Below are 26,733 nucleotides of genomic sequence, written 5' to 3'. Positions count from 1 at the left end.
AAATTCGCAGTTAAGAGAATGTGTTATTCAAATCATGATTATGCTTGAACTACAAACTTCACGAGTCCTGAGCTCTCTAGCCAATGTTGAAGAGACCGTAAGATCAACAGATACATCTGCGTCGCTATATAAACTCCAAGTACACACTACTGATCTAAATCTACTTCAGAAATTAGAAATGTACATAAATCTCATATCAAGTGTTATGTGATGATTCCAAGCTGATAAAGTTCGTTCTCTGCAGCGACTTCCAATTAATTCTCTACACCTGAGCAAAGAGAACAAACAAAAAAATCCATTAGGCTCATCAAACAAAGATAGCTTGTAATGGCAGACACTGAAACTATAGAAACCCCATTTGTGGAAAACAAATGCTATACAAACCCCAATCCAATGAAAGGAAACATGCACCAAATGAGATGTAAAAGGCAATATGAAGGGAATACTAAGAAGACAATAAATCGAAATATTGCCATATGTAAATTGAGGCAGAGAGATCTTGTCACCTTTTGTTTCAGTACTCCAGCAAAACACTTCAATTAATCGTCATCATCGGAGCTTGCCTCATCGCTACTATACTCACTACTATCATCGTCTTGATCCAGAATATCAAGCTGAACATGCTGAACCTGTATTGTTGCAGGTGGATTATGTATTCCTTGAGGGGCATTACCCCGTACTTGTGTGGGTAAAGAGTCCAATGGCACTGGATCTCCAGGCTTCCATCCAGGTGGGGGCGCTGGAATTGTGAAATTTGGAGGTAGTATTCCCTGAAGTGGAGCCATTCCAGCTTGTTGATTGTATTCTGTTGGTTGTGGAGGTGGGGGCTCCATTATTGCATCAAATGTTTTCTCTTCGCTCTCAACTGTCTTGGGTAATCCCACATCAAGGTTTGCAAAATGGTACAGCTGAGAAGCACGCATTTGCTCATCCTGTGGGGCAGGTGGGAGTGCTGCACGAAGAGGAGCTTGTCCGGCACCAAAATCTGGTGGTGCAAAGGTTGTGTAGCTTATCCGGTGAGCATATGACATAATATCCGACAACTTCAACTTAGAAGCAACAGTAGTAGTGCATGAAGATTCCTCATCATCTGCATCATCCTCCTCCTGTTTCATCCTTTTGGGGCGCCGAAAGTCTGAGTAGTCATCAACCAGGTTATCAAGAATCTGCTCGGCATCCTTAAGTTTCTTTGAAAATGCAAGAAGTGCAGCATCCTTGGATCGTATCTCACGCGCAATTTTCAGCTTAGAGTCCTGAAGATCAAGTATATCCTGGAGCTTGGCAACAGCCTCAAAGAGCTGAGTTTGGAGCACCGAGAACTGGGCCAAGATTTCTTTGATGGAGGACGGATTAGAGTCGACCGCAGTTACAGGAACTGATTGGCTTTGGGAAGGCAGGAAGGTAGGGAGCGAGCCACGAAATGCATTGACCCAGAGGGATCGGTTAGGCGAAACTTCAAACAGCTTGGAGGCTAGAGAGGCCATTTGGACAAGAAGGGACTGTGCTCTAGGGAGAGGTGGGAGGAGAGAAATAAGAGTTGAAGAAGCATTGGATTGCAGTGAAGTTGGTTTTGGAGGATTAGGGTTTTGCAGAGATGGTGAAGTGGGATTTGCCAGGCCTAGCCTAGCTGGGGATTGCACAATCTGATGTTGAGTCAAATTGGAGTTCATTTCTTTCTTTAAACAACACTACCAACAGAAAATTGAATACATATTCAATAAGTGATAGATAACATGAACTTTATTGAAGCTGAAACCCCTAATTTCTCTCAAACTATAAACCCTAAATCAAACCTAACCCAAATCTTCTGCAAGAGTTATACTAATTCAAACCTAACCCAAATCTTCTGCAAGAGTTATACTCATCCAAAATTGAGGAACAGCCCAAGTGACCAAGTCAATATCAATGAGGAATTAGCACAAGAGTCACTCGGAACTAAAATTCTATCATAACATTATCTAAGCTATAATCCCTAACTTCTACACAACCCTAAACACCAAATTAAACTCAAAAGACATAAAATTGAGGATTGAAAAGAGCCAAGAACAGCAAGAACAATGAGGAAGAAGCAGGAGAGTGTTACCTCAGTTGACTTTTTGAGCAACTGAGCTTGACCCTGGTTCAAGGTTGGGATTCTTATGCAAGCAACGCTTCATTGAGTTCAATAGCAGGGACTACCTTCACCGTATGCATATCAAGTTTCAGAGACTGAACCCATTCTTGAGGAAGAAGTTGAAGCTGGAAACCTTGGTGACCTTTTTTCTTCTTCTGGGACTAATTGACTAAGTCACAAAGAAAGTTGAAGAAAAAGATAAGAAGACATAAAACAAAAAGTTCCATTGCCGGGAATCGAACGCGGGTCTCCTGGGTGAAAGCCAGATATCCTAACCGCTGGACGACAATGGATCACTTGCTCGTGTAGCTCTGCATAACCTATATTATGTAGATTAATTTATCAATGCATTGAACAATTTGTATTAAAATTCAAGTGTAAATCCTTAAAACTTGACTATATGAACTCATTTTCATAATTTCATTGGATTCAAGGACAAAATTTAGAACTGTAAATTACATACATCTTACTATATATCAAAAGGAGCACAAATGCTTACTCGTTTATAACAATTAAAAGTCTATGTCCATATACAACTATCCTAGTAGATACTATATAGGGCAATATAGCCAAAGCCTGAAAATAAAACAAAAAACTTGATTTTGTACTTTCTCCTCACCTTAGGGTCTAGGATTAGGTAGTAGTGTAGTACTACAGTGTATAGAACAAATAGCTCTTGATCTCGTTCAATCATAGTAGAGACTCGTATTCAACGTATGTATAATGTACTCTCGTTTAATTTCCAGATATCCAATATTTCAAATTTCATTATATTAAATTTAAATATTATATATCCCAAATAAAAAACACACTAGACCAAAGTCCACAAATCAAATTTGGCAATCTTATAATCACGGAAGACATTTACATCTGAATCCACATCATCGATGTGCCACCGAAAAAAGAAGAAGATAATCATATGACATCGCCGGCACCTCAAGTGCTACGATCACTTAAAACCCGTCGAAGCCGTCACAATGGTCACATAGAAGAATTTCCAACTTTATACAATTCGGGAAAAAAAAGATAAAAGAAAACAGAATTTCATAGGGGTATAATTAAAGTTACAGAATACATCAATGATCGCACCGTAAAAAATTCGTGCCGAAAGAGACGAGACCCCTCCATCTCAGGGTCCACTCTCCAGCCAGTAAAAGAAAGATTACAGCCGAAGCAAACCTACCAAACTCTCTCTCAGAAATGGACTTCATCTCCCTCCTCGTCCCTTTTTTCTTCCTCAAGCTTGTCATCAAATTAAAGCACCACCCCCATTTCCACTTCCTTCATCATTAATCTTCTCCCCCCCCCCTCCCCCCATTATATCCATCTCCACATTCTCAACTCCCCACTTCTAACTTCTCAAAATTCTATAACCCAGCCATGTCAGCTCTCGCGACCCCGGCCCGGTCAGTCTTACCCGACCCGCGTACCAAACCCCGAAAAAAGACCACCCCGGAGAAGCAGCTGCAGCAGCCCATCGACGAGGCCACGCTCGACAACCCGGATCTGGGCCCGTTTCTGCTCAAGCTCGCCCGGGAGGCGGTCGGGTCCGGCGAGAACCCGAACAAGGCGCTGGACTATGCCCTCCGGGCGGCGAAGTCGTTCGAGCGGTGCTCCGGTCCCGGGCTTGACCTGGCCATGAGCCTTCACCTTGTGGCGGCGATTTACTGCAGCTTGGGGAGGTTTGAGGACGCGACTCGGGCTCTGGAGCGGTCCATTGAGGTTTCGGATGCGGAAAACGGGTCGGATCATGCGCTGGCGAAATTCTCGGGGTACATGCAGCTGGGGGATACGTACTCCATGCTGGGGCAGCTCGAGCGGTCTATAGTGTGTTACGGGTCGGGCTTGAAGATCCAGATGGATACTCTGGGGGAGTCCGACCCGAGAGTTGCAGAGACTTGCAGGTACTCAATAATCACTTATGTCTTCGGTTCATTTTAGCTTGTGATGATTTGAACTGCTACATTGCGCCTGCTGTAGTGTTGCTGTTGATAGTAAAGACTAGGAGCTGTGGGGGCCCCACTACTGGCTCATTGGATTTTTAGGGAGATTTTAGTTTGTTGCATAGGGATGTGTGATGCTCACAGTTTGATTGGTTTGGTGGTGTTTAGTTTATTTCTGGTAATCTGTGTTTAATATTAGGATTAGGAGACTAAATAATCTTATTATACTAAGGCCTTGCTGAAGCAACTTTGGAATTTAACCTTAGAAATCATGTAACATTGTAATTTCTGAAATTTACTGCACTGGCTACTGAAAGCTTAAAGCTTCTGTCTTTTTTATTTTAACTGTTGAACAAGAGTTTGGTGCAGTAAGTTTGAAACTGGTGTGAAGTTGACACAAACTGACAGTACTTATGTCGTATCGATTAGGTTCATTGTAATAGTTTTTCGTTATTTCGTGTTGTGCAGTGTGAAGTATGTAGTAAATTATTAACTAGCTGTAGTATGTTTGCTGCTTAACGTGAGTGAACAAATAATGATTATGATGAGTTGCTGAGAAGTGATATTGGAAATGGCAGGTACCTAGCAGAGGCGCATGTCCAAGTTATGCAATTTGATGAAGCGGAGAACTATAGCATGAAGACGCTTGAAATTCACAGGGAGCACAAGGGACCTGCGTCAATTGAAGAAGCAGCTGACCGTCGTCTTATGGCTCTCATCTATGAGGCAAAGGGAGATTATGAATCTGCGGTCGAGCACCTTGTCCTTGCTAGCATGCTAATGATTGCCAATGGGCAAGACAATGAGGTTGCTGCTATTGATGTGGGCATTGGCGACATTTACCTGTCTCTCTGTCGCTTTGACGAAGCTGTTTTCTCCTACCAGAAGGCGCTCACAGTCTTTAAGTCCACTAGGGGAGAAAATCACCCTTCTGTGGCATCAGTTTTTATTCGCCTTGCGGATCTGTATTACAAGACAGGGAAGTTAAGAGAGTCTAAATCTTACTGTGAGAATGCCTTGAGGATATATGCAAAGCCTTTGCCTGGAGTTGTCTCCGAGGAAATTGCCACAGGGTTGACTGAAATTGCAGCTATATATGAAGCTGTGAATGAGCCTGAAGAAGCACTAAAACTCTTGCAAAAGGCTATGAAGTTATTAGAAGATACCCCTGGACACCGGAGCACTATTGCAGGAATAGAAGCACAGATGGGTGTTATGTTCTACATGGTTGGGAGGTTTGGGGAAGCTTGGAGTTCGTTGGACAGTGCCATTAAGAAGCTTCGCGCTAGCGGGGAGAAGAAATCAGCCTATTTTGGTATTGTTCTGAACCAATTGGGATTGTCTTGTGTGCAGTTGTACAAATTAGATGAAGCGGCTCGTCTTTTTGAAGAAGCAAGGGATATACTTGAGCAGGAGTGCGGTATTTGTCACTTGGATACTCTAGGGGTATTTAGCAACCTTGCAGCAACTTATGATGCCATGGGAAGGTAACTGATCTTTCATATCCATATAATCTTAACATTTTTCTTTTCTTAATTTATATGGCCAAGGTCCAATAGTTATGGTTCTTCTGTATGTATGGATGCCACTGTAATGTTTATCTTCTCTTGGCAAGTTTCTCGTTCCCCTTTTCATCATTTTACAAAATTCTCTACTTATCATTACAGGGTAGGGTCTGCAATTGAAATATTAGAGTACATTCTGAAGGTGAGGGAAGAAAAGCTCGGGACAGCAAATCCAGATGTTGATGATGAGAAGAAACGATTAGCTGATCTCTTGAAAGAAGCAGGAAGGGTGCGGAACAGAAAGGGAAAATCGCTTGAGAATCTCATTGACAGTTCCAATTCCCAAAGGATGAAGAAGGATGGAATGAAGAGGTGGTCTGGAACTAGTTACTAAACTTGACCAAAATTGGCTACCTCCTTTGGCACTTGGTTGCTTACTGCCAGTTTCATTATTTATTCGATTTTGTAGATATCATTTTAGTAGAAAGCTTATGTGATTCACTTCCCTGTAATTCCCAAGTCACCCACTTGTATCTTGGATGTTTTCTTCAAAATATTTAACACGCATGTATCTGAAAACCAAACTAGGTGGGTTGTAAATTTGTTATTGTAGATTCGATCAAATTTAAATTCTGGAACATGTTGCAAGAACATACCTATACGAGCATGTTGCTATGAAAGGAAAGATATAAAATTAGAATAACACCCAACTTTCAAGACAAGCTTTGAAAAGAAACCCACACATTTTTCTTTTAATCTATATCCAATTCATGTGGGCAACATTTCTTTTAGAGTGATTATGCATATAGACTAAATATTGAATAACTTATGGTGAAAAAATTTGACTGAAAAATGTGTTAAAATTTATAACTTCACTATGTAATTTCACGTTCACTCTGGAAAATGATTGTATATGTGCACTTATTGTAATTGTGCATTGTAGCAGCTATTGCACATACACAAGAAGATTGTTCTGATAGATTGCCTACGTACCCCTTTTGAGGAATCAAACTGACCGTAGTTCATACCGGATTTTGTGTCATTGAATTTTGACACATTTATTTATTTTAGGTCCTGTGCCTTTTTGTTGCAAAACCTAACTTCGAGTAATCGATGTAAGCACCCATGTCTCTGAGCTGAAATATAAGACGTGCTTCTCGATTTTGGTCCGCATTCGATGAAAACTGAATGGGCTCAAACATTTCGACGAAGGGTCCAATAGTTATCTCAGTTTTCTTTCTTTTCATTCACACGTGACACGACAGACTTCATTTTTTTTTCTCCTTCCTTGGTTCCTCTGTTTCCTTCTTCTTCTTATTGAAGAAAAGCCATAAATAAGATATGATGCCGACGCTAGCAGAATTTGGAACCCCGTCATTCAAGAGAAAAGAAAATGCGATCTGGAATGCTGGTTTGGAAGCTATGTCTTCTTTTGTAGAATCAGGCAATCAGCACCATGGTGCCCAACATGTGTTCGATGAAATGCCAAAAAGGAACTTTGCAGCAATTTTGACGAAGAATAGTTGGACTGAGCTTCACACTCCGCTTTAATTGTTTGAGTTTGAAGAAACAGAATGGGTTTGGAGTTCAAAGTTGACACGGATATGGAATAGCGCCATGACGCCCTCTACTTGCTCGACGAAATGCCAAGGAGAACCTCCATTCTTTTACTTTATCCCCGTCTGATAGAACTTGCGCAAAAAAAAAACTGAACTTTTCTCTTTGTGACGTTTGGTACATATTTATTATATCACTTATAATCTTGTGCAGTCTCTTGATATGTGATTGGTACTTTTTCTTCATCATTTAACTTGATTCAGTATATGCGTAATAGTTGTATAATTGGATAATTGGTCTATTGTTATTGCTTATCAGTGTTGTGTTATCTGAAATATACCACAACATTCTCCATTTGGCATGCTGTGACCACTTATTTACTCTGAAGTTTAGTTGACCATTGTACTGTGATACCATGGTAACAAGCATGTTTCATTGTTTTTGTTCCTTCAGTGAAAAAGGATCTTGAGCTTTCTCGCCGTCTTGGAGGAAGGGGTGGGAGGTGGTGAGAGTAATTATAATTTTATGACATGTTCTGACAGTAGCAGTATGTTGTAGTTAATGGTAGGGCGATAAATTGTAGCGACTGGTTGGAATTATCTACATGCTAGCAGTTTGGATCTGTATAACAGATTTAATGTTATGTATTCTTTTCAGTATGATTTTGATCTCGTCCCAACTGAAACGGGCAATGTAATTCTTGAAGATTTATTTATATATAGAAGTCTCTTGATTTATGTTGCATTTCTCTGTATGTTTTGATATCACTGATCAATATTAAATAACCCATTTCTGCATCTTGGAGGTATCTTTAGTCATCACAATTCGATAGACCTGATACGATTAGGAACATAGATAACCCCAAACCCTCGTAGGATATGGAATATCATCCAAATAGAAGTTGAAAGTCCTAGACCCGAAGACGAACACTTTTAGCGATATATGAATTTCTAAGCTGATTCGAGCTCGGCAGTTATATGTAAATCACTAAATTACAGTGAAAAAAAAAATGTAACCAATAGACAACGAACACTTTACTTCACTCGACACAGCAATGACCAGACGACGTCGTTTTAATCGTCCGAGGAATACGTATAAAACGCCCCTCTGTTGGTTTCTTCTTCCTCCAAATTCTCACTCTCACTGAATGCAACCTCCATGGTAGACTCGGACTCATCATCTACTCCCTAACGCTCTCACAAGTCCCACCTTGAGAGGACCATGGACCCCACTCTCCATCTTCCTCTCCAGATCCTCAGATCCGACCCGACCCCTCCCGCCCCTACCCGATCCGACCCGCCCGGATCCACCATCGATTGGCTCCCTGACTTCCTCGACCTCTCCTGGCTCGCCTACGCTGCCTCCTCCCTCCTCGTCCTCTCCCACTTCCCCTCCCCTCTCTCCGACCACGAAACCGCCCTCGGTCCCATTTTCCGGCAGGTTTTCGAGCTCTCCGGCGACCCCTCCTCGGCTGTTAAGGCCGTGTCGTGGTCGCCGGTGACGCCGTCGCTTGGTGAGGTCGCCGCCGCATCGGAGAATTGCGTCTGGGTGTTCTCGCATGATTCGGCTAGCTCCAAAGGTAGGTCCTTTACTTCTGTTGGTTTTGGTTACTGTGAAAATTGAGCCTGATAATCCTAAGCTTACAATTGAAAGCAGGAGTAGCTATTTTCTGCGAAAAGTTCGAAGCTTTTCGGGTTTGGCAGCTTAGAAATTGAGAGAGTTTTAGCTTGAAGTTTTGTTTGAGGTGGCTAATGAGTATTAGAGAGGTGATATCCTTATAATGAGGCAAACGGTTCAGTTCTCGGAGAATGTGGAGTGCAGTTGATGATTGGTTTACAGTTTATAAAGATCTATGCTATCTGTTTTGGTTGCTGAAAAATTGAGTGGGAATGTGAGTTTGAATTAGGTTGATAATGCTATGGTTTGGGGTAAACTGAGTGGCGTTGGCTGTTGATATGTTGATTTTAAATTTGGTAGTAATGTTGAACAGGCTTTGTGTTGGATTCTTTTGTTTCGATTGTGGTTTGGTTGTCTTAAGTATCTTAGTCGTTTTACTCATATTCAGGTTCTTTTTGTTGGAGCCAGAATGCAGTGCTTGTTAACTCTGCAAAAGTGGAGGCGATTGGATGGACAGGCTCAGGGGATGGAATTATTGCAAGTGGTGTTGAGGTGGTTTTGTGGAAAAGAGATGGTAGGTCGTGGGAAATTGCTTGGAAGTTTAGAGCCGACCAGCCTCAAAGTTTGGTCTCTGCGACTTGGTCTGTTGAAGGACCCTTTGCAACTGCTGCTTATCAGAGTAAATGGCTGATTGAAGGATTGTTGACTAAGGAGGCTAGCAAGTGTGTGTTAGTAAGCCAGCGAGATGGCAAATCTGAGTTTGTTAAATCTGAGCTGCAACATCCTCTTCCTGTCTCAATGATTCAATGGAGGCCGTTATCAGGAAAACCTTCAGGAAGAGATGCAAAGCATCCAGCAAGGCATGTGCTCCTCACTTGTTGCTTAGATGGAACTGTCAGGTTATGGTGTGAGGTTGATGACGGACGGGCAAGAAAAGTTTCTAAGGACATTAATGATCACAAAGCTACAAGGTGGTCATTTTCTGTAGCCGCTGTGATCGAGATAAACCTGGCTCTGAATGGCATTCTGGGAATTGACATTTATGTGAAGTGGGCAGCAGAAACTGGCGGTGTATACAAAGCTAGTGCAGGGGCTAAACAATTATTTTCTGCAAAAGGTTATGAACATGACCAGGTTGGTAATTGTGAATGGTTAATTGGATTCAGTCCTGGAATGATATTGACGTTTTGGGCTTTACACTGTCTCGATGATGTCTCGCCAGTAAGATTTCCCCGGGTTACATTATGGAAGACACAAGAACTACAAGTCCTGGAACGAGGAGATGTTTATAGGACTGGGCTTTCAAATAATAAAGATAGAATACCACTTAATAAAGTTGTTATATTGAGGAACTGCTTGTCGGGTCCACCAGAAGTCTGCTCTTTTATTCAGTTATTACCTTGCAATTTATTGGTTTGGTCACTGCTGTATACTCAAACATCAAATAATGTGGGGGATCTTTCCCTTAGCACACCTGGTAGGGGGAACACTTTATCATGTTCAGCTGGTGGGCTCTTGAAATTGGATGGTCATGCTGGAAGAATCTTACAAGTGGCAGTACATCCTTATAGTTGTGAGCTTGAACTTGCTGTCTCCTTAGATTCTGATGGATTACTTCTATTTTGGTTTTTCTCCACCATTTCCAACTATATTTTGGGCCGTCCGACATTACTTCCTACATGGGAAATTTGTGGGAAGCTTGCAACTCAAAGTTCATGTTCCAGATATACAAGTGTGAGGTGGGCACCGTCAATAGTAAATGAAGTAGCTGTTCTTCATATGGGACATGCTGGAGGAATTGATTGCTTTATTGTGAGAATTCATCAGAATAAGGAAGAAATGATAGAATGTCACTACTTATGCACTATACCTTTTACAGGTCATGGTCCTTATGAGGATGGGCCCAACAGTATCTCTACAATTCCTTTGCCTGCGACTTGTCATGAGATTCTAAGATGTAGTAAATTTATGCTTTTGGGTGTATGGATGAATGGGTTTGAAGCTCTTTCATGGGAAGTAACCTTACATACTTTTGATATATCTGGAAGCTATTGTGCCTGTGATTTTGAGACTGAAAATGGTCCGGAAAGTTTGCGGGCATTTGAAGGTACTTTTGCCAATATAAGATATTGCCTGAAAGTAAATGCTTGCTCATCACAGATACCTGATCCGTACATCCATGATGAGGTTACAAGTTTTGCTGTGGTCTGTCCGGGTAGTATGATGCGTATTGAAAAACATTTGGATTCTACTACTGGTCAAAGCTCTAGTTGTCCTGCTTATTTAATGGCGACAGGCTGCTCTGATGGTACTTTAAAATTGTGGAGTAGTAGAATTGATAAGCAATCAACTCCTAACATCCTGTGGGAACTTGTGGGAATGTTTTTGGCACATAAAGGCCCTATTGGCACTGTATGCTTGTCTGATTGTGGTCGGAAGATTGCAACCGTCTGCAAGAATTTTTCTTCAAAAACAGCTAGCAATCTTCATATATGGGATCCTATACATCTTGCAGGTGCAGGGTCTTTTATGTTAGAAGATACATTATCCTTTGATCAAGAACTTGTTGCTTTGAATTGGCTGCCTCTGGGAAATGGTCAGTTACTCCTTGGAGTTTGTACATCAAACCAGTTACATGTATATTCTCATGGGCGTTGTGGTGGTCAGTCTTTGTTAAACCCTGAGACATCAGTGAGAAAGAACATCTGGGTTTGCATTGCCTCTACTCATACTTTCCCTCCCATTTGTGACTTCTTTTGGGGACCGAGAGCAACAACTGTCCTTATTCATAACAGTTACTTCTGTATAAATAGTCAGTGGTTAATCCCAGTAGATAAGAAGCATCGTGCTAATGGTCAGTCAATTGTCATAGCAGATAATTGCACGGGTTCTGTGGGTGGAATGAAAGAGGACACTGTTTCTACAGTTTTCTTTGATTGTGAACGTCAACAATTTGATAAAGCGTTACTTAACAAGAGTAGAAGAGATTGCAAGTCTGGTACACTATTCAATACTAATTTGGAAAATGACCTTCTATCAAGCAACTTGTTTGTAGCAAGCTCTCAGCTAGATTGTGCTTCGGATACTAAGCTAGGTTTATGGACAATGCTTGAAGTCCTGGAGAAATTAAATGAAGCTCTGCCAATTTACCACCCAGAGGCCCTCTTTATGAATATCTATTCAGGTATCAAAATTCAGTCATTTACTAATTTTTTTAGATGAAATGGCATATTATTTTCATATTCAGAAGTTCGATGGATTAATGGATAAATGATGGTCAAAGTGTTCCGTCTGCGTGTAGAAGTTTCTCTCTCCATTATTTTGCCTTTTTCATAATAAGAATCATGTATGACCCTTTTTCAACTTTTGTTTTCTAAGTAATGTGGACGTAATTAGTTGTGTTAGTAATGCATGTATCTTTAATGTGGTTAGGAAACTGGAAGCGCGCGTATATTGCATTGAGGCATCTCAATGATTTTCTCTCTGATTCTTCTTCTGTGAGCAAGAATCACCTTCCAAAGTCTAGCAGTTTTGTTCCACAGATTTTGTTGTCAACTTTCCTTGATGAGATTATCTCAAAAGATTCAAATGACAAGGGAATTCAATGGAGTGGTGACACAGTCACCTCATCATCTCAGTTGCAGAGAGACTTTGGCCAGTTTACTTACAGTTTGGATTCTAATGCTTCCAATAATTTGTTTAGTTCATCTTCAACAAAATATGAAGTTGTTGATTTTGTTGAACATCTAGAGAAGTTGTATGAATTGGTAGCTATAACCAACACCGAGAGGATGCAGATTCTTGCTATTTTTGATCTCCTCAATGAAATGACCAATTCAAACTCTGGTTCTCCATATGAAAGTCTTGACGAACCTGGACAGAGGTATTTTCTACTCGTGACAAATTGATTTGTATTTTCTTTTGCTTTCATGAGATTGAGAACTTTAGAGTTTCAGCAAAAGATACATTTGCAGTCTAGCTGTACACTGATAACAATAACCGGACACGAGTTTATAGTCAAAGTTGAGATATTTATTATTATTGTCCAAGCTCGTATTAATTTCTTGCACAATACCAACCAAAATGCAGTGACCGACATAAAAATTCCATAAAGTTATGCTATCCTTTCCCTGCCAATTACCCTGTTTCTTCTCTTTAGATTAAATATCTGGAAGTTTCACTCACTTAGTTGAATCCTGAATTCAATCTTTCCTAGTTTTGTGTTGCAAAAGTGGGTGTAATGGTCTGCTTTGTGTTTCTTTGGATGCACAGTTGAAAAAGTTGGATGAAATCTATCCAAATTGTAGAATGTAGTTTATAACATCAACTACATATGTCATTTCTTGTCTGCTATAGGATCAAGGATGCACATTAGAAAGTTTGATGAGATGATCCAATTTGAATAGAGGTTCCCCGGTAGGTTAACCAGCAGAAGCTTGTTTTGTAACAAGTTTTCTTAGTTTGAAACAGACCTGGGCTTTCCTTCTTGCTTACATTCGGTTTTAGTGTATCGCTCCATATTCTGCAGCTTGTTACAAACTTAAAGGTCGTATATATTGGATCATTGATGATATTTATGGTGTTCGACCAAAAAAAAAAAGATGATATTTATGGTGATTATTTTTTTATGTGGTCAAACTATAAATTTTGAAAGCTGGCCTCTCTGATGAATTGTTGTTTAGTTCATATAAGATTACAATCTAAATGTATGCGACTTATCTTGAAAATTTTGGTCAGATCATTATTCTTAATTTTTTGAAATTCACATTTATATCATTGTTCTTAAGAATATATTAGTGAATCTAACATTTATTTTTGTTCCTTTTCTCTGTGTGTGTGTGTGTGTATACATATACTCATTTATCCTCCAAATGCTCCTTTTTAGGTTCTGGATTGCATTGAGGTTTCAGCAACTACTATATTTCCGGAAGTTTGGTAGTTCAGTATCCTTGGAGGAATTGGTTGTTGACTCCAGGTTATTTGGATGGGCCTACCACTCTGATTGTCAGGAAAATTTGCTTGGATCTTTCCTACCCAATGAACCATCTTGGCAAGAAATGCGGAATTTGGGTGTAGGATTTTGGTTTACAAATACAGCACAACTCCGTTCAAGGGTAATCCTTCTGTTTTTGATATTATGACATCATGCACAAAACAAAAAATGGCTTTTCTCTACCTTTTTACTTCACCAGAGAAGCTGGTTGTTTCCCTTAAAGTTTCCTGAATGAGTTTGGTTTTAACATGCTCAAAAAGGCATATATTGATGTTAGGAACTACAAGTAATCCATAATTACTGCTGTTGCTGTTTTGTCTATCCATTCATTTTTAGTGGGATATTGAAAAAATGATGTTGACCATATCAAGGCAAGAAAATTTTGGTTTCGCATAATGAGGTGTAAGTTTTGAGAAGTTAGTTAGTTTTGTTACCAATTTTTCAATGTGTTTATAATATATTGTTTACTTATGCTCCTCATTTATGATATACAATACAGTAATTTAAATTCTCTTCCATGATATAAGCAGTTATAAACTTTGGTTTATTTTTTTTTGAAAGACAGTATTAACACTTCTTTCTTTTCACTGTAGATGGAGAAATTAGCAAGGTTGCAATATCTGAAGAGGAAAGATCCTAAGGATTGTGCATTGCTGTATATTGCACTGAATAGAATTCAAGTTCTATCAGGACTTTTCAAAATTAGTAAGGATGAGAAGGACAAGCCTTTGGTCGCCTTTCTTTCACGAAATTTTCAGGTGCTTATAAGTTACTAGCTGTTAATACATGGATATTTTATAAGAAAATCACAATTGTTCTAAAAGGATGCATAACTTCACTTTCTTGTTTAAAACCTTCTGTTTTGAACGAACTACTCATGTCTATAATGATGCCACCCTGATCCCCCCCCTCTCTCTCTCTCTCTCTCTCTCTCTCTCTCTCTCTCTCTCTGAGATAGTCATCATTTTCTTATCAATATTCAATCTTATTAGTGTATCCACATAATCTTCCTACAGGAAGAGAGAAATAAGGCAGCTGCCTTGAAGAACGCATATGTTTTGATGGGTAGGCATCAACTGGAATTGGCTGTTGCTTTCTTTCTGCTTGGAGGTGATACTTCTTCTGCTGTCAGTATTTGTGCGAAGAACCTTGGGGATGAACAGCTTGCTGTTGTAATTTGCCGGCTTACTGAAGGGCGTGACGGACCATTAGAGAGACACCTAATTTCAAAGTCTCTACTACCATTTGCAACTGAGAGGGGGGACTCCTGGTTAGCTAGCCTTCTGGAGGTGCCTATTTTTAATAATCCTAAGTATTTCTCTTTTGGAGGACATGGTCACTATCTGTGAGACAGTCCTGCATTTTCAGTTTTCATGCCTCACAGATGACTCATTTATTTGCAGTGGGAGCTGGGAAACTACTGTCAATCTTTTATAAAAATGCTTGGACTCCAGATAAATTCTGCAACGGAAATGTATGCTACTTTATCCAATGGTGGTGCTTTTTCAGACCCAAATGTTGGCCTGTATTGTCAATTGCTAACAACCAAGAACAGCATGAGGAATGCTATAGGGGAGCGAAATACTGCAATCCTCGGTAGGTGGGCAGCATTTATGACAGCTAGTGCCTTAAAGAGATGTGGACTTCCAGTAAGTTTACATTTGATACGTTCATGCAATTGTGTTGGATTATATATGCTGGGTGATTTACATGTTATTCTGAATATTCTTATTTATATGAATTTATGCTATGTGTTCCATTATTACAAGGATATGTGATTAATCTCTTTCGTACTTTTTTAAGCTCGAAGCTTTGGAGTACCTTTCATCTCCCACAACCAATGTTGGAGACACAAATCAAGGGACTGTATCAGATATTGGAGATTTTGAGAAGCTTCATGGAATTCTGAATCCTTCTCCAAAGAATTCTTCATATTGGTTTTCAAGTAATGTGGCTTTCCATCTGGAGTTCCATGCCCGATTAGATTTGGCACTTCAATACTTTTCAACGTTGATAAGAGAGCATCCAAGTTGGCCAGCTACTGTTTTTGCATCTTTCAGAGCTAATTCACATACAAATGAGTGCGAGAATCATGAACATGTAATCGTTCTTCAGAGTTTCCGCCAGAAATTACTCACAGCAGTTCATCACTTGGAACAAAAGTTTTCAGTGGTTGCTATTGATCTGATGAGCATGGTACATTCCCAGACTATGATATTAAGATGTTTAATTAGCTTATCTTGCATGCAGTGATTTTATATTTCCAGGCGTGACCTTATAATCTCCACTTGTCAATTTTGCAGGTCTACCTTTCACTGTACAATCGTGGGCTATGGTTTGTTGGATATGAAATATTAAATGCGTATATTTCTCAAGATGAAGATCTCGATAAAAGCCAGATATTTAGATTCCAACTGTATCCTCAAATGCATAAGCAACTTTTGAAGGCTACCCGAGAAACCTCCCTTTTATGTTCACGCGTTATTACTGCCTGCGGCATAACTTGCTTTAAACTGAAACCAGATTGTTTAGAAAACAATGTGTCTGGTGATAGTGGATGTGCAAGCTTAAATGCTAGGGAGTATTATTTTCAAGGTGTTATACTGTCAATTCGGAGTTTAAAGAGTGCTTTACAAATTATTTCTGTCTCATCTACTGAAGACCTCATCATGGAACCCCTTATCATCATTGATTGGATTGAGTATTTTGTACAGTTTGCTTATGCATGGGTTAAAAATAACTCAAAAGCTCTCTTCTTATTGATCCAGCCACTTCTGATCACATTTACCAATGGGCATACACCTTATGAAGTTGATTTGCTGGATCTGAAGAAAATCCTTCCCCAGATTGCAGAATCAGTGGCCCAAAATTGTTTGATTGATAATGTATGCACAGGCCTTCAGGGTTCTCAGGGTACGGATGTAGTAGATTCAATTCCAGAGGATGAAAGGTGGCAAATCATAGGGGCTTGTCTATGGCAACACATATCCAGACTCATGAAACATAAGTTAGGTATGTCATCTTATAAACTTGAGGAAGGCTGTATTTCTGGTGTTACCCATGGACAAAATATCTCACAGGTGACTTGCTTGGAAAATTTGGGTCATAATGACAACAGAATAGAAGAATTGACTGGGTTGGTTTCATTGTCTATGGTTAAGTTATTGAAGACCACACTTGCACATGTCTCTTCTTACCATGTGAAGCATCTAGCATCACATTTGCAGCATAAGATTGACACTGGGTGCCATGTAATGACTCTTATTTGGTTAGAAGAATATAACCAGTCTCAGACCAGAGGCCTCAATCAGCATTTGAATCAGGACATGCTCAAATTGGAGAGAAAAGGTGAAAAACATGGATCTGACATATTATGGGATATCTGTGCAGATCGTAAAATAATATCTGAGAGTTTCACCCAGGAAAAAATAAACTGGTCTCACTCCCTTGATCATAAACCGTCTAAAGGATGGAGTAACATATGCAGAGGCATCACATTAGATGAGACAGAGGAAACTCATAATTGTGAAGTTACACCTAAGAGAACTTCTGCCAGTAGTGAAGCTGGATTACCTTCTAGAAGTCTATTTCGCAGTGGCCACTCTTTCCTTGGGGGATGGCATAAAGATACAACCCTTACGAAGGAGGTCTCGCCTTTCCTGAACCCAAAAGAATTATATAAGAGAAACGGGGAGCTTTTGGAGGTAAGCTGCCAAATTTCTTCTATAAATTTTGCAATAAATTATTATATTATTGATCACAGCAAGGGAAGGTCTTCATATTAAGTTAGGCTGTAGGTTTTGTAACAGGATTTTTAGAGCTTTGTTATTCTTGTTTCATAATGGAGTTCTCTTTGTTCAGGCATTGTGTCTCAACTCAGTTAATCGGAAACAAGCTGCTCTTGCAAGCAACAGAAAGGCAAGTCATAGACTAAATCCCATCTCCTGACAATTCCTTCAATATTTCCTTATAACCTACCACCTTCTATATAATTTTACTCTCAAACTTTGATTCTATTAGCATGCAGTGTACATGTGATCCTTCTATATTTAGGTTATGTCAACAGTTTTTTGGGGCGTGCCAAATTATTGTTTCGCCTCAATGACTGTAAATGTTTTATTCCTAGGTCCTCAGTATTTTTTATTTTTGCTTTAAATTCTTTTGAATATCAATTTCTTTCTGTCTCAGGGCATCCTATTTTTCAATTGGAAAGACGATATGCCTAATAGAGATCATTCAGACTATATCTGGTCAGAGGCTGATTGGCCACTGAATGGTTGGGCTGGTTTTGAAACAACGCCAGCTCCAACATTTGTATCTCCTGGTGTTGGTCTTGGAATTAAAAAAGGATCACACCTTGGACTGGGAGGAGCAACTGTTGGTGTGGGATCTTTGGCAAGGTCTGCAAAAGACTTGACAGGTGGAGGAGCATTTGGGAATCAAGGTTATCCTGGAATGCGTGTGTCTGGTTTAGGTTGGGAGACCCGAGAGGACTTTGAGGAGGTTGTTGATCCACCACCTACTGTTGAGAATGCAAACACGAGGGTTTTTTCCAGTCACCCATCGAGGCCTTTCTTCTTGGTTGGTTCCAGCAATACATACATTTACTTATGGGAGGTATGATACTTTGACAGTAAAAAATAAATCTACTTTCCAATTTTATTTGTCTTTACGTAATATTAGTGCGATTATCTAAATTGCATGATAGATAACAAGTTTTTTTGGTTGGTCACTGTAGCTCTTCGGCAGCTTATTTGTGATTCTTTTGCAAAGGCATTTTATTCATTTAAGGAAACAGTTTATATATGAGCTCTTTACATTTGATTTATATAAAACTGTTTTCTTAGATGAATAATATACCTTCGCAAAAAATTGTAAGCATGAATCAAACATAAAGATTATTCATGCGATGACAAACTTGAGGTCTCCTTATTGACAAACTTGTTTACAATATAAGAACTAAACATAAGTACATGACTTGAAGGTGAAGTTATATTATTCATGGATCGTAATAATTATTTCATTGATCTCCAATATATATATATATATATATATATATATATATATATATAATTTCTCAGCTGCGGATGTCCGCACCTTTCGTACGGTGCAGATTCGGCGATTCCGGCCATCGGTGACGCACAACGACGGCACCGACCAGCACAGCCGCACTCCCCTCCTCTCGACACTCATGTCTGTGCCGGCCAGAATCTCGAAATCTCTGCACGGTACCCAGAAATTTGAAATTTCGAGATTCCGGCCGGCACAGACATGAGCGTCGGGAGGAGGGGAGTGCGGCTGTGCTGGTCGGTGCCGTCGTTGTGCGTCGCCGATGGCCAGAATTGCCGAATCCGCACCGTACGGAAGGTGCGGAAGTCCACAGCCGAGAAGCTCTGTATATATATATATAGAGAGAGAGAGAGAGAGATTTTCTCAGGTCTGGATTCGGCGACGCGCAACGATGGTGCCAGCTGTGCTCTCCCCTCCCGGTGATCCCGTCTGTGCCGGCCGGAGCTCTATCGCCGACCCACATCGGCTAAAATCGCCGGAATCTGCCCATAAACTTGATTTTTGCAGATTCCGGCCGTCCTAGGTCGCCGATGGAGCTCCGGTTGGCACATATGGGATTGCCGGGAGGTGGGTAGTGTGGCTATTGTGTTCTGCCCCGTTGTTGCGGCCTGCCGTCGCCGGAAACGGCAATCCGAACCTCCGTAGCCAAGAACGCCTATATATATATAAATGCAGAATTATTCAATTCTATAATACACCATATGAATGCAGTTGTGTTGGTGTGCGCACATAACAAGTGCAGCGAAAGGCCAAAAGTTGACTTTGTAAATGTCTTTCTAATTGCTAATTGTCACATTAGAGCTGATGTGAACTTCTATAAATGCAGTTTGGTGAAGACAAAGCAACTGCAACTTATGGAGTTCTGCCTGCTGCAAGTGTCCCTCCACCTTATGCTCTTGCATCGATATCTGCTTTGCAGTTTGATCACTGTGGACACAGATTTGCTACTGCTGCCTTGGATGGAACTGTATGCACATGGCAGCTGGAGGTTGGAGGAAGGAGTAATATTCGTCCAACAGAATCATCTCTGTGCTTTAACAGTCATGCATCGTATGTGATATTTAACTTCTAAATTTAAGACAAAGTTCAAATAATTTTCTTTCCATCGTAGATTTATTGGGATTTTGAGGGAATGATGGTCATCCATTAGGAATTGTTCCAAGCTTTGTTTCAGTTTGGGACTTAAATAATATTTAATAATCACCCTAGACAGAGGTATGTAATTTTTTTGTTTCTAGTCCGTATTCTCTGATCATAGCAGAAACTGATTAGTTCCCATTCAAGAGTTTATTGTGAATCTAAACTTAGTCTGCTTACCTCATCTGTTCTTGTTTTTTTATCATTTAGTGCATCTTTGGACTTTGTAGAGTTATTCAATACTCAAGTATAGTCTCGTAAACATCTTATATTACTATCATCATATAATTTATATATATATATATTGTTTTTGTTTTGTTTGTGAGGTTTTGTCATCTATTAAATGCAAATTCATTTGCAGGGATGTTGCTTATGTTACATCTAGCGGATCAATCATTGCTGTGGCTGGATATAGCTCCACTAGTGTCAATGTAGTCATATGGGATACATTGGCTCCACCTAGTACCTCACGAGCTTCCATAATCTGTCATGAAGGTCTCTCTCTCTCTCTCTCTCTCTCTCTCTCTCTCTCTCTCTCTACACACACACACATATAAGTAATATTCTGGTCTCTGCTAAATTATAAAAGATTTTCTTTTTCTGATCTTGCAAGTGTTCTCTGCTCAATTAGTAAAGTTTATTCTTGTATGTAATGATGTCATCCTTTTTGTGAAGGTGGGGCGCGCTCGCTCTCTGTATTCGATAACGATATAGGAAGTGGATCTATTTCACCTCTAATTGTGACTGGTGGTAAAGGAGGTGATGTTGGACTCCATGACTTCCGGTATATTGCTACTGGAAGGAGTAAAAGGCACAGACATGTTGATAAAAGCGAACAAGCTGTGAAGTCATCATCAAATGATTATCATCCTGGGGATGGTTACAGATTCGGGGAACAAAATCAGAATGGGATGCTATGGTACATACCAAAGGCTCACTCAGGTAGAACCTACCACAATTACTGTGTTTTATTAATTATTGTCCAAACTAATAGTTCTCATATCGATTAATTAATCTGGGTGAAGGGAGCGTCACCAAGATATCCACAATTCCAAATACCAGTTTGTTTTTAACGGGAAGTAAAGATGGAGATGTTAAGCTATGGGATGCCAAAAGGGCTAAGTTGGTATATCACTGGCCAAAATTGCATGAGAGGCACACATTTTTGCAACCAAGCTCCCGAGGTTTTGGTGGAGTAGTTCAGGCAAGTCTTTTGTTTGTGTATTGATCTTGCTAAATTACAAGTTCAACCTAAAAATCTATATCTATATTTTTTGACATGCTATGGGACTTCTGTTATCATGTAAGCACATATATCTGTTTATCTAGCCGCATGTAATAAAGAAATATTACATTCATATTTTACAGGCTGCCGTCACAGACATAAAAGTTGTTTCAGAAGGTTTTCTTTCATGTGGTGGGGATGGAACTGTAAAGTTAGTTCACCTTAAAGACTACCAATATTAGAAACGATGCATTTTTACATGAGTACCATTCAAGAAAGTGAGAGATGCAGCCCGTATCGGTCAACTTTTCTGGTCTCTGGCACATGTATTATAAATGCATGTTGTAGGAATCTAAAAGGATTGAAGGAAGTGAGACATTTTGTTGAACAGCAGAACAAGTTTAGGTTGAAGTGAGATACACACTCCACATTTGTCAGCTCTTTCTGGTCTCCAGCATTTGTATTGTAAAAGCAGTGGACATGTCAGATTCCTACTATATTCAGAAAGATTTGACTTTTGAGCTTGTAGGCCCCCGGACTTTGTTACTTATTTTGAAATCTGGCCTGAAGGTTTTTGCCAGAACGATACAAAATTGGGATTACATGCTTATTCAGATCTCTTAGAATGAAAAATTATGTCAATCTACTTTGTTGGAGGGAGCCGTGATTGACTGTAGTCAGGCTTTGGGGGAGCTGCTCTCTCAGTTGCTTTCCTGTATAGTTTTCTTGTTTACTCAATTACTTGGACAATGTGTATAGTTTTAAGAGAAGAAAAATTACATGTGTTTCGTGTAATAGCTTAGTTTCTCTGTATAGCCATTTTTTCAAATACAACAAATTTTGGATTCTTTCTCTGAGCGGAATTCTGAGTCCAAATTTTTTCTACTCGTCACTTTTTCCTTGTGCGCATGTCAAAAACTATGCACATCTCTTCAGGTTGAACTAATACAAGATCAACAATACTTGGGACGATAAGATACGTTAATAGTATTTGTTTAGCAGATTGTAATTTTTACTAACGAAGTTTACTGCCCACAGAGAAAAGACCTAAGAGCAACATCAGCATTGTTGGACGCCATGAACCATGGCCGGTGGCCTGGGTGTGGAAGCCATAGTCAGAACCTGTGGGCAGCTTAAAAGTGAAGACCGCATAAGTTAAACTCGTGTCATGGAAGCTCTATATGTGGCAACTCCATACTTTGTTTAATCATAGAGGTCTCTAATCTAAAACAGTTGTAGCCTTTTACCATTAAGTCTACAATGCTTCCATTATACGTCACCTGTTGCTTGCCAAACTTAAGACTCAGAAATGTAACTTTGATGCCCCAACTATAGTCATAAACAGTGGGCACACACACTGGAAAACTAGATTCAGGTGGCCTTAAAGTTTAGGTTTCTCTATCAATTCCTGCTCAAAGGGGATTTTTCATGCAATAACTATGGGACACTATCATAGCAGTCCCATCTGACTTAAGGATATCGACCACCTACCTGAAGCTTACATCTTTTTTCTTCTCATACCATATATCCGGTGATGTGACTGTGCATCATTTATATAAATTTGATCAACATAACTTCTGTTTTCATATAACTTTTACAGAAACAAAAGCTTAAACATCGGTAATATGTGCAAGTACCAAGAGACCAAGAAACACAAAGGCAGTTAAGGTAAGATTGATCGAGATTCGATATATTTTTTGAAGTTTTTTTCTTCACGCATGATATGAAATCGAATATCTATTTCTCATATAATACACATATAACTTTAAATTCATTGATATGTTTATTGAAAAAATATCTACAGTATAGTATATTACAATGGAAGGATAAAGCAAGCTCGTGAGCTCTAGCATTTTCTATTCCATGCCCAAATTTCACATTGCAGATTGCAGACTGAAGCTCATTTATTCATGGAGTCTAGCATATAGATGCCAATTTTTGTTTGCTCGTATTTTATCCTAACGTGTTCATCTACTCTCATGGAAGAACCCGTAGAACTAACTCCAGGTCCCCGGGTCGGATCTACCATTTTCCTCACCCATGACCCCAATCCTATCCAATTTTCTACGTGGACCCACCCACCGCCCTCTGATCCCCATCACTACCCACCCGGCACAAATCTAGCCGCTTGGTTCAAAGCTGGATTTATAGTAATTCAAAAATCCAAATAATGAAACATGGAGCCCCAACGAAAACGACAGCACGGTTTCTAATGAAACCAAAACGGCGTCGCTTTCTTCATTGTGAAGCTCTGTCTTGCATAGCAAGCGTGGCTTTATAAGAAGAAATGATAAACTGAAACCCAAAGCTTGCTCCTTTTTTCTGACATGGGTCTTCTTCTTCTTCTTCTTCGTCTTAAGAGTTGAATTTGAGAGCTGTAACATTTATCTTGTTGGTTTAGTTGAGCTCTTTGGATCCAGCAAGGTACCCAATTCACCATCACTTCAGGTCTATTTTTTCTGTGTTGAATTTGAGGGTTTCTGTTTGTGTTTTCATTCATCTGTGGTGTTCAAGTTTATGTCTTTGATGGTTTTTTGGGTTATTGATCAGGTTTTTTCATCTGGGTTTGTTTGTAAATGATGAAATGTTATAACTTTGGATAGCTTTCCTGTTAGTGTTGGTACCCAAAAAGCAATCTTTCATTGTTAATCGATATGAGTTTATGAGGGTTTGATTTTCTTTATTGTGGTTCATTGTACCTCTGTTTTGGTTTTGGTGTAATTTGTTGCTTAGTGTTGGCAGTTTTATTAGAATTGTTGCTTGGTGCCTTCGTGGTGTGTTTGGAGGTTATAGAGGTCAATGAGATACCTTAAGCATTTGGATTTGGGTATCTTGTTGAAAAAGTGTTTGATGAGTGACATATCAAGGAAGGATGGCTTTCTTTTATTGTGTCTTATGAGTTTGGTTTTTGATGACTTAAGTTTGTCTCAAGCACAAGTTAGTTTATTTCCCATTTGCGTAGTGCCAAATTTCAGTTTTGATTATCATTTCTGAGGCCCATACCTAATGCTCAAGCCTTGATCCTGAAATGGAGATAATGGTTCTCACAACGCAACATTCTTGAACTGTTCTGGCTTATGTTGATTCTTGCAAGTACTATGGGCTGTTTGTTGTTAGTTGAGCATGTTCTTGAATTTCCGTTGTGTCTGGCCGTACTGATATAGTAATGAATTGTTCATACAGTAGGTAATTGACATATTTCATACCTGTGTAAGTAGATATGGTTAGTAGATTTCTTAGTTCATTCCAAAAATGGGATTTTGCTTTGAAATTTGCAGTTAGGAATTCGACCCCATGTTTCCCTTGCTACACAGGAGATTCAGTGGTTTGTCTGGAGGTATCTGAGATGGTTTAGTCCCTAATGAAAACAAAAGATTAAGAAATTACATCAAGAGACTATTGTTGAAATTACATGGTTCAGTCCATGTATACAATTTTGTTACATTACGTAAGTGAAATCAATATGTGAAGTTATCGAATATGTTATCTTAGGAGAAATAGGGTCTGTGAAGCTATCGAATATGTTTTTAGAGTCATCTGCTCACGTATTGTTTCTTCACCCTCCATACTGTGTCACTGGTATTAAAAAGAGTAGATTTCTGTCAGATTGAACAAAATAAGTGTATTGTTCTCTTTACATTTTTTTTGTTGACAATACATGGGATATTCTTCTTTTCCAGAGTCAAATGAACACAATTTGAAAGTGATGGCGGGGGCAGAAGCAAGGGCCTTGTGGCAGAGAACAGCTAATAGGTGTTTCGTCCAAGAAGACGCAAAAAGAGCTCCCAAATTAGCTTGTTGCCAATCCTCATCTTCAACAACCAAGCAAGTGGATGCTGGGCCTGCCACTGCTACAGAGGGATTAGATCATCCTGGTGCTGGCTTCATGCCTATTAGTAGGAATCGTTCATATTCCAATCTACCCCCAGACACAAGATGGTGGCTGCAAATGCAACCTAACTATTGCTACCAAAAAGATTTGACCAATGAACAGTTAAATGCATTGGAAACTGACATAGAAACATTGAGAGCTGGGTTTGTAAAACCGACATCCAAAAACAGTGAAGGAAATCAACGTAAAGGAGAATATACTAATGGTGATTGTATGAAGACAGGTTATGAAGTCCAAAAGAAAGATGTAGATGCCGAATATGGTGAGAATATGCAGGGACTTCAGTACAAGGTCATGAGGGAAAAATATGAAAAATTGGGGATGGACACCATTAATTGCCCAGATTCAAAACAGCTGAAGGAGATATCTTATGAACCAGAATATCCTTGGATGGGAGGTGGGAGGACTGAACCTTGGTGGCGGACAACTGATAGAGATGAACTGGCCTCCTTGGTTGCACAGAAGTCACTTGACCATATTGAGAACTGTGATCTTCCCCCACCTCAGAAACTGTATCATAAGAGACATCCATATGCTGGGTTTTCTGACCATGATGGGATACTGGGGACATCTTTAGAAAGGAAGGTTCAAGCCAGTGGTCTTCCCAAGGGTTCTGCTGATATTGGGATAATACGTGAGAAGAATGGAGACACAGCTGATGAGGAACAGTCAAATTCATCATTTAGGTTAGTAACCAGATTTTTCATGAATTATCACATCTTATACACATATTTTACATAACATTGTAGGTTCACGTGCTACAATCATATCAATAGTTAGTTAATCTAGCTTTTATTACTCTTTTGACGTTCCTATATATGTATCCTCAACCTTCAGTTTGTGGCGATCTGAATTCTCTAAGTTACTATTTACAGGGATCTGATAGATCTGCAAAAACTTACTGAGGGTGACCCAACCAAAGCTCAGCTAATCGAAGCACTATGCCATTCTCAAACACGAGCAAGGGAAGCTGAGAAGGCAGCCAAGCAAGCTTATGCCGAGAAGGAACATATTTTTAAGCTCTTTTTAAAACAAGCGTCTCAGCTCTTTGCCTATAAGCAGTGGTTCCAACTGCTGCAGCTGGAAACCCTTTATGTGATTAAGAACAAGGACCAGGGAGGGTCCTCTGTTCTACCAGTGATCCTTCCTTGGATGTCAAGCAAAGGCCGGAAATCACGCAAGAGCTGGCGTAAAGTTCCCAAGAGTAAAAGAAGCAGGCGGGTTGACCCTGGATACGACATTACCAAGTATGCTGTCGCTCTTGCATTGGGGTTCGGTCTTGTTGGTGCTGGCTTGTTCCTAGGATGGACTGTGGGGTGGATGTTACCTAATTTGTAGGCTTGTTAAGTAGTGCTGACCAATTTATGCTTCCTCTAGTGAGATTGTTCAAAATTCCATCTGTTGGTAAATCTCCTCACCTGTGTATTACATTCGAGTGTAAATTTCTGAGGTTTGTGCAAATCATGTGATTACTGGAGAGATTCTGTAAATTCTGCTTGAGGCTCAATATGTGCATCTTGCGTTTGATTGTATGAGTAGACATGGTGGGAATTGTCCAAAGTTTAAGCATTCTGTTTAACTAAACTCGCATTTACTTTAAATATGATCTGCTTAAATAGTACAGTAGATCGTTGTATCGCCACATCAAATGTGAACTTTAATTCTAGCAGCATATCAGACC

The 26,733-nt window shown here is 39.7% G+C and overlaps 5 protein-coding genes and 1 non-coding gene across 9 annotated transcripts in view; 3 read left to right on the top strand and 3 right to left on the bottom strand.

Moving 5' to 3' along the window:
- Window positions 1–26,733, bottom strand: part of LOC126801832 (exportin-2) — a 228,205-nt gene that overhangs the window by 159,837 nt on the left and 41,635 nt on the right. The window lies entirely within an intron of this gene.
- On the bottom strand, window positions 10–2,259 carry LOC126801842 (mediator of RNA polymerase II transcription subunit 4-like). Of its 2 annotated transcripts, XM_050529308.1 has the most exons (3): window positions 2,084–2,259; window positions 507–1,688; window positions 10–268 (listed from the first exon to the last, which is right to left on the bottom strand). In XM_050529308.1, the coding sequence occupies exon 2, from the start codon at window positions 1,668–1,670 to the stop codon at window positions 540–542; it is 1,131 nt and encodes a 376-aa protein (XP_050385265.1). In that variant the 5' UTR covers window positions 1,671–1,688; window positions 2,084–2,259; the 3' UTR covers window positions 10–268; window positions 507–539. The 2 variants fall into 2 exon arrangements, with proteins under 2 accessions (XP_050385265.1, XP_050385266.1); XM_050529309.1 differs by having other exon boundaries at window positions 507–2,259.
- On the bottom strand, window positions 2,335–2,406 carry TRNAE-UUC (transfer RNA glutamic acid (anticodon UUC)). Its single transcript has one exon. It is a non-coding gene; the product is annotated as a tRNA-Glu (tRNA).
- On the top strand, window positions 3,296–6,031 carry LOC126801836 (protein KINESIN LIGHT CHAIN-RELATED 1-like). The gene is made up of 3 exons (XM_050529302.1): window positions 3,296–4,017; window positions 4,635–5,543; window positions 5,724–6,031. The coding sequence occupies exons 1-3, from the start codon at window positions 3,494–3,496 to the stop codon at window positions 5,953–5,955; spliced, it is 1,665 nt and encodes a 554-aa protein (XP_050385259.1). The 5' UTR covers window positions 3,296–3,493; the 3' UTR covers window positions 5,956–6,031.
- On the top strand, window positions 8,297–22,036 carry LOC126801830 (uncharacterized). Of its 2 annotated transcripts, none has more exons than XM_050529294.1 (16): window positions 8,297–8,697; window positions 9,184–11,919; window positions 12,168–12,618; window positions 13,621–13,849; window positions 14,322–14,486; window positions 14,745–15,017; window positions 15,132–15,377; window positions 15,532–15,924; window positions 16,032–17,432; window positions 17,590–17,646; window positions 17,917–18,345; window positions 19,625–19,848; window positions 20,297–20,430; window positions 20,611–20,877; window positions 20,961–21,139; window positions 21,304–22,036. In XM_050529294.1, exons 1-16 carry the CDS (start codon window positions 8,340–8,342, stop codon window positions 21,400–21,402), a joined length of 7,641 nt encoding a protein of 2,546 aa, XP_050385251.1. In that variant the 5' UTR covers window positions 8,297–8,339; the 3' UTR covers window positions 21,403–22,036. The 2 variants fall into 2 exon arrangements, with proteins under 2 accessions (XP_050385251.1, XP_050385252.1); XM_050529295.1 differs by having other exon boundaries at window positions 8,534–8,697; window positions 9,204–11,919.
- On the top strand, window positions 23,478–26,584 carry LOC126801838 (uncharacterized). Of its 2 annotated transcripts, none has more exons than XM_050529306.1 (3): window positions 23,478–23,584; window positions 24,841–25,738; window positions 25,928–26,584. In XM_050529306.1, the coding sequence occupies exons 2-3, from the start codon at window positions 24,867–24,869 to the stop codon at window positions 26,388–26,390; spliced, it is 1,335 nt and encodes a 444-aa protein (XP_050385263.1). In that variant the 5' UTR covers window positions 23,478–23,584; window positions 24,841–24,866; the 3' UTR covers window positions 26,391–26,584. The 2 variants fall into 2 exon arrangements, with proteins under 2 accessions (XP_050385263.1, XP_050385262.1); XM_050529305.1 differs by having other exon boundaries at window positions 23,522–23,608.

The sequence above is a fragment of the Argentina anserina genome, chromosome 7, assembly GCF_933775445.1.
Source record: "Argentina anserina chromosome 7, drPotAnse1.1, whole genome shotgun sequence".
NCBI classification, from domain to species: Eukaryota; Viridiplantae; Streptophyta; class Magnoliopsida; order Rosales; family Rosaceae; genus Argentina; species Argentina anserina.
Note: the sequence above shows the minus strand (reverse complement) of the source record. Positions and strands in the feature narration are given on the sequence as shown.

Excerpts from the sequence above, each read along its gene's own strand:
- LOC126801842 (XM_050529309.1), bottom strand. The coding sequence starts at position 1,670 with ATGAACTCCAATTTGACTCAACATCAGATTGTGCAATCCCCAGCTAGG.
- LOC126801836 (XM_050529302.1), top strand. The coding sequence starts at position 3,494 with ATGTCAGCTCTCGCGACCCCGGCCCGGTCAGTCTTACCCGACCCGCGT. Across the intron at positions 4,018-4,634 it reads AGAGTTGCAGAGACTTGCAG|GTACCTAGCAGAGGCGCATG; the intron begins GTACTCAATAAT and ends TGGAAATGGCAG. Across the intron at positions 5,544-5,723 it reads ACTTATGATGCCATGGGAAG|GGTAGGGTCTGCAATTGAAA; the intron begins GTAACTGATCTT and ends TTATCATTACAG.
- LOC126801830 (XM_050529294.1), top strand. The coding sequence starts at position 8,340 with ATGGACCCCACTCTCCATCTTCCTCTCCAGATCCTCAGATCCGACCCG. Across the intron at positions 14,487-14,744 it reads TTCTTTCACGAAATTTTCAG|GAAGAGAGAAATAAGGCAGC; the intron begins GTGCTTATAAGT and ends ATCTTCCTACAG. Across the intron at positions 19,849-20,296 it reads TGCTTTAACAGTCATGCATC|GGATGTTGCTTATGTTACAT; the intron begins GTATGTGATATT and ends ATTCATTTGCAG.
- LOC126801838 (XM_050529306.1), top strand. The coding sequence starts at position 24,867 with ATGGCGGGGGCAGAAGCAAGGGCCTTGTGGCAGAGAACAGCTAATAGG. Across the intron at positions 25,739-25,927 it reads CAGTCAAATTCATCATTTAG|GGATCTGATAGATCTGCAAA; the intron begins GTTAGTAACCAG and ends TACTATTTACAG.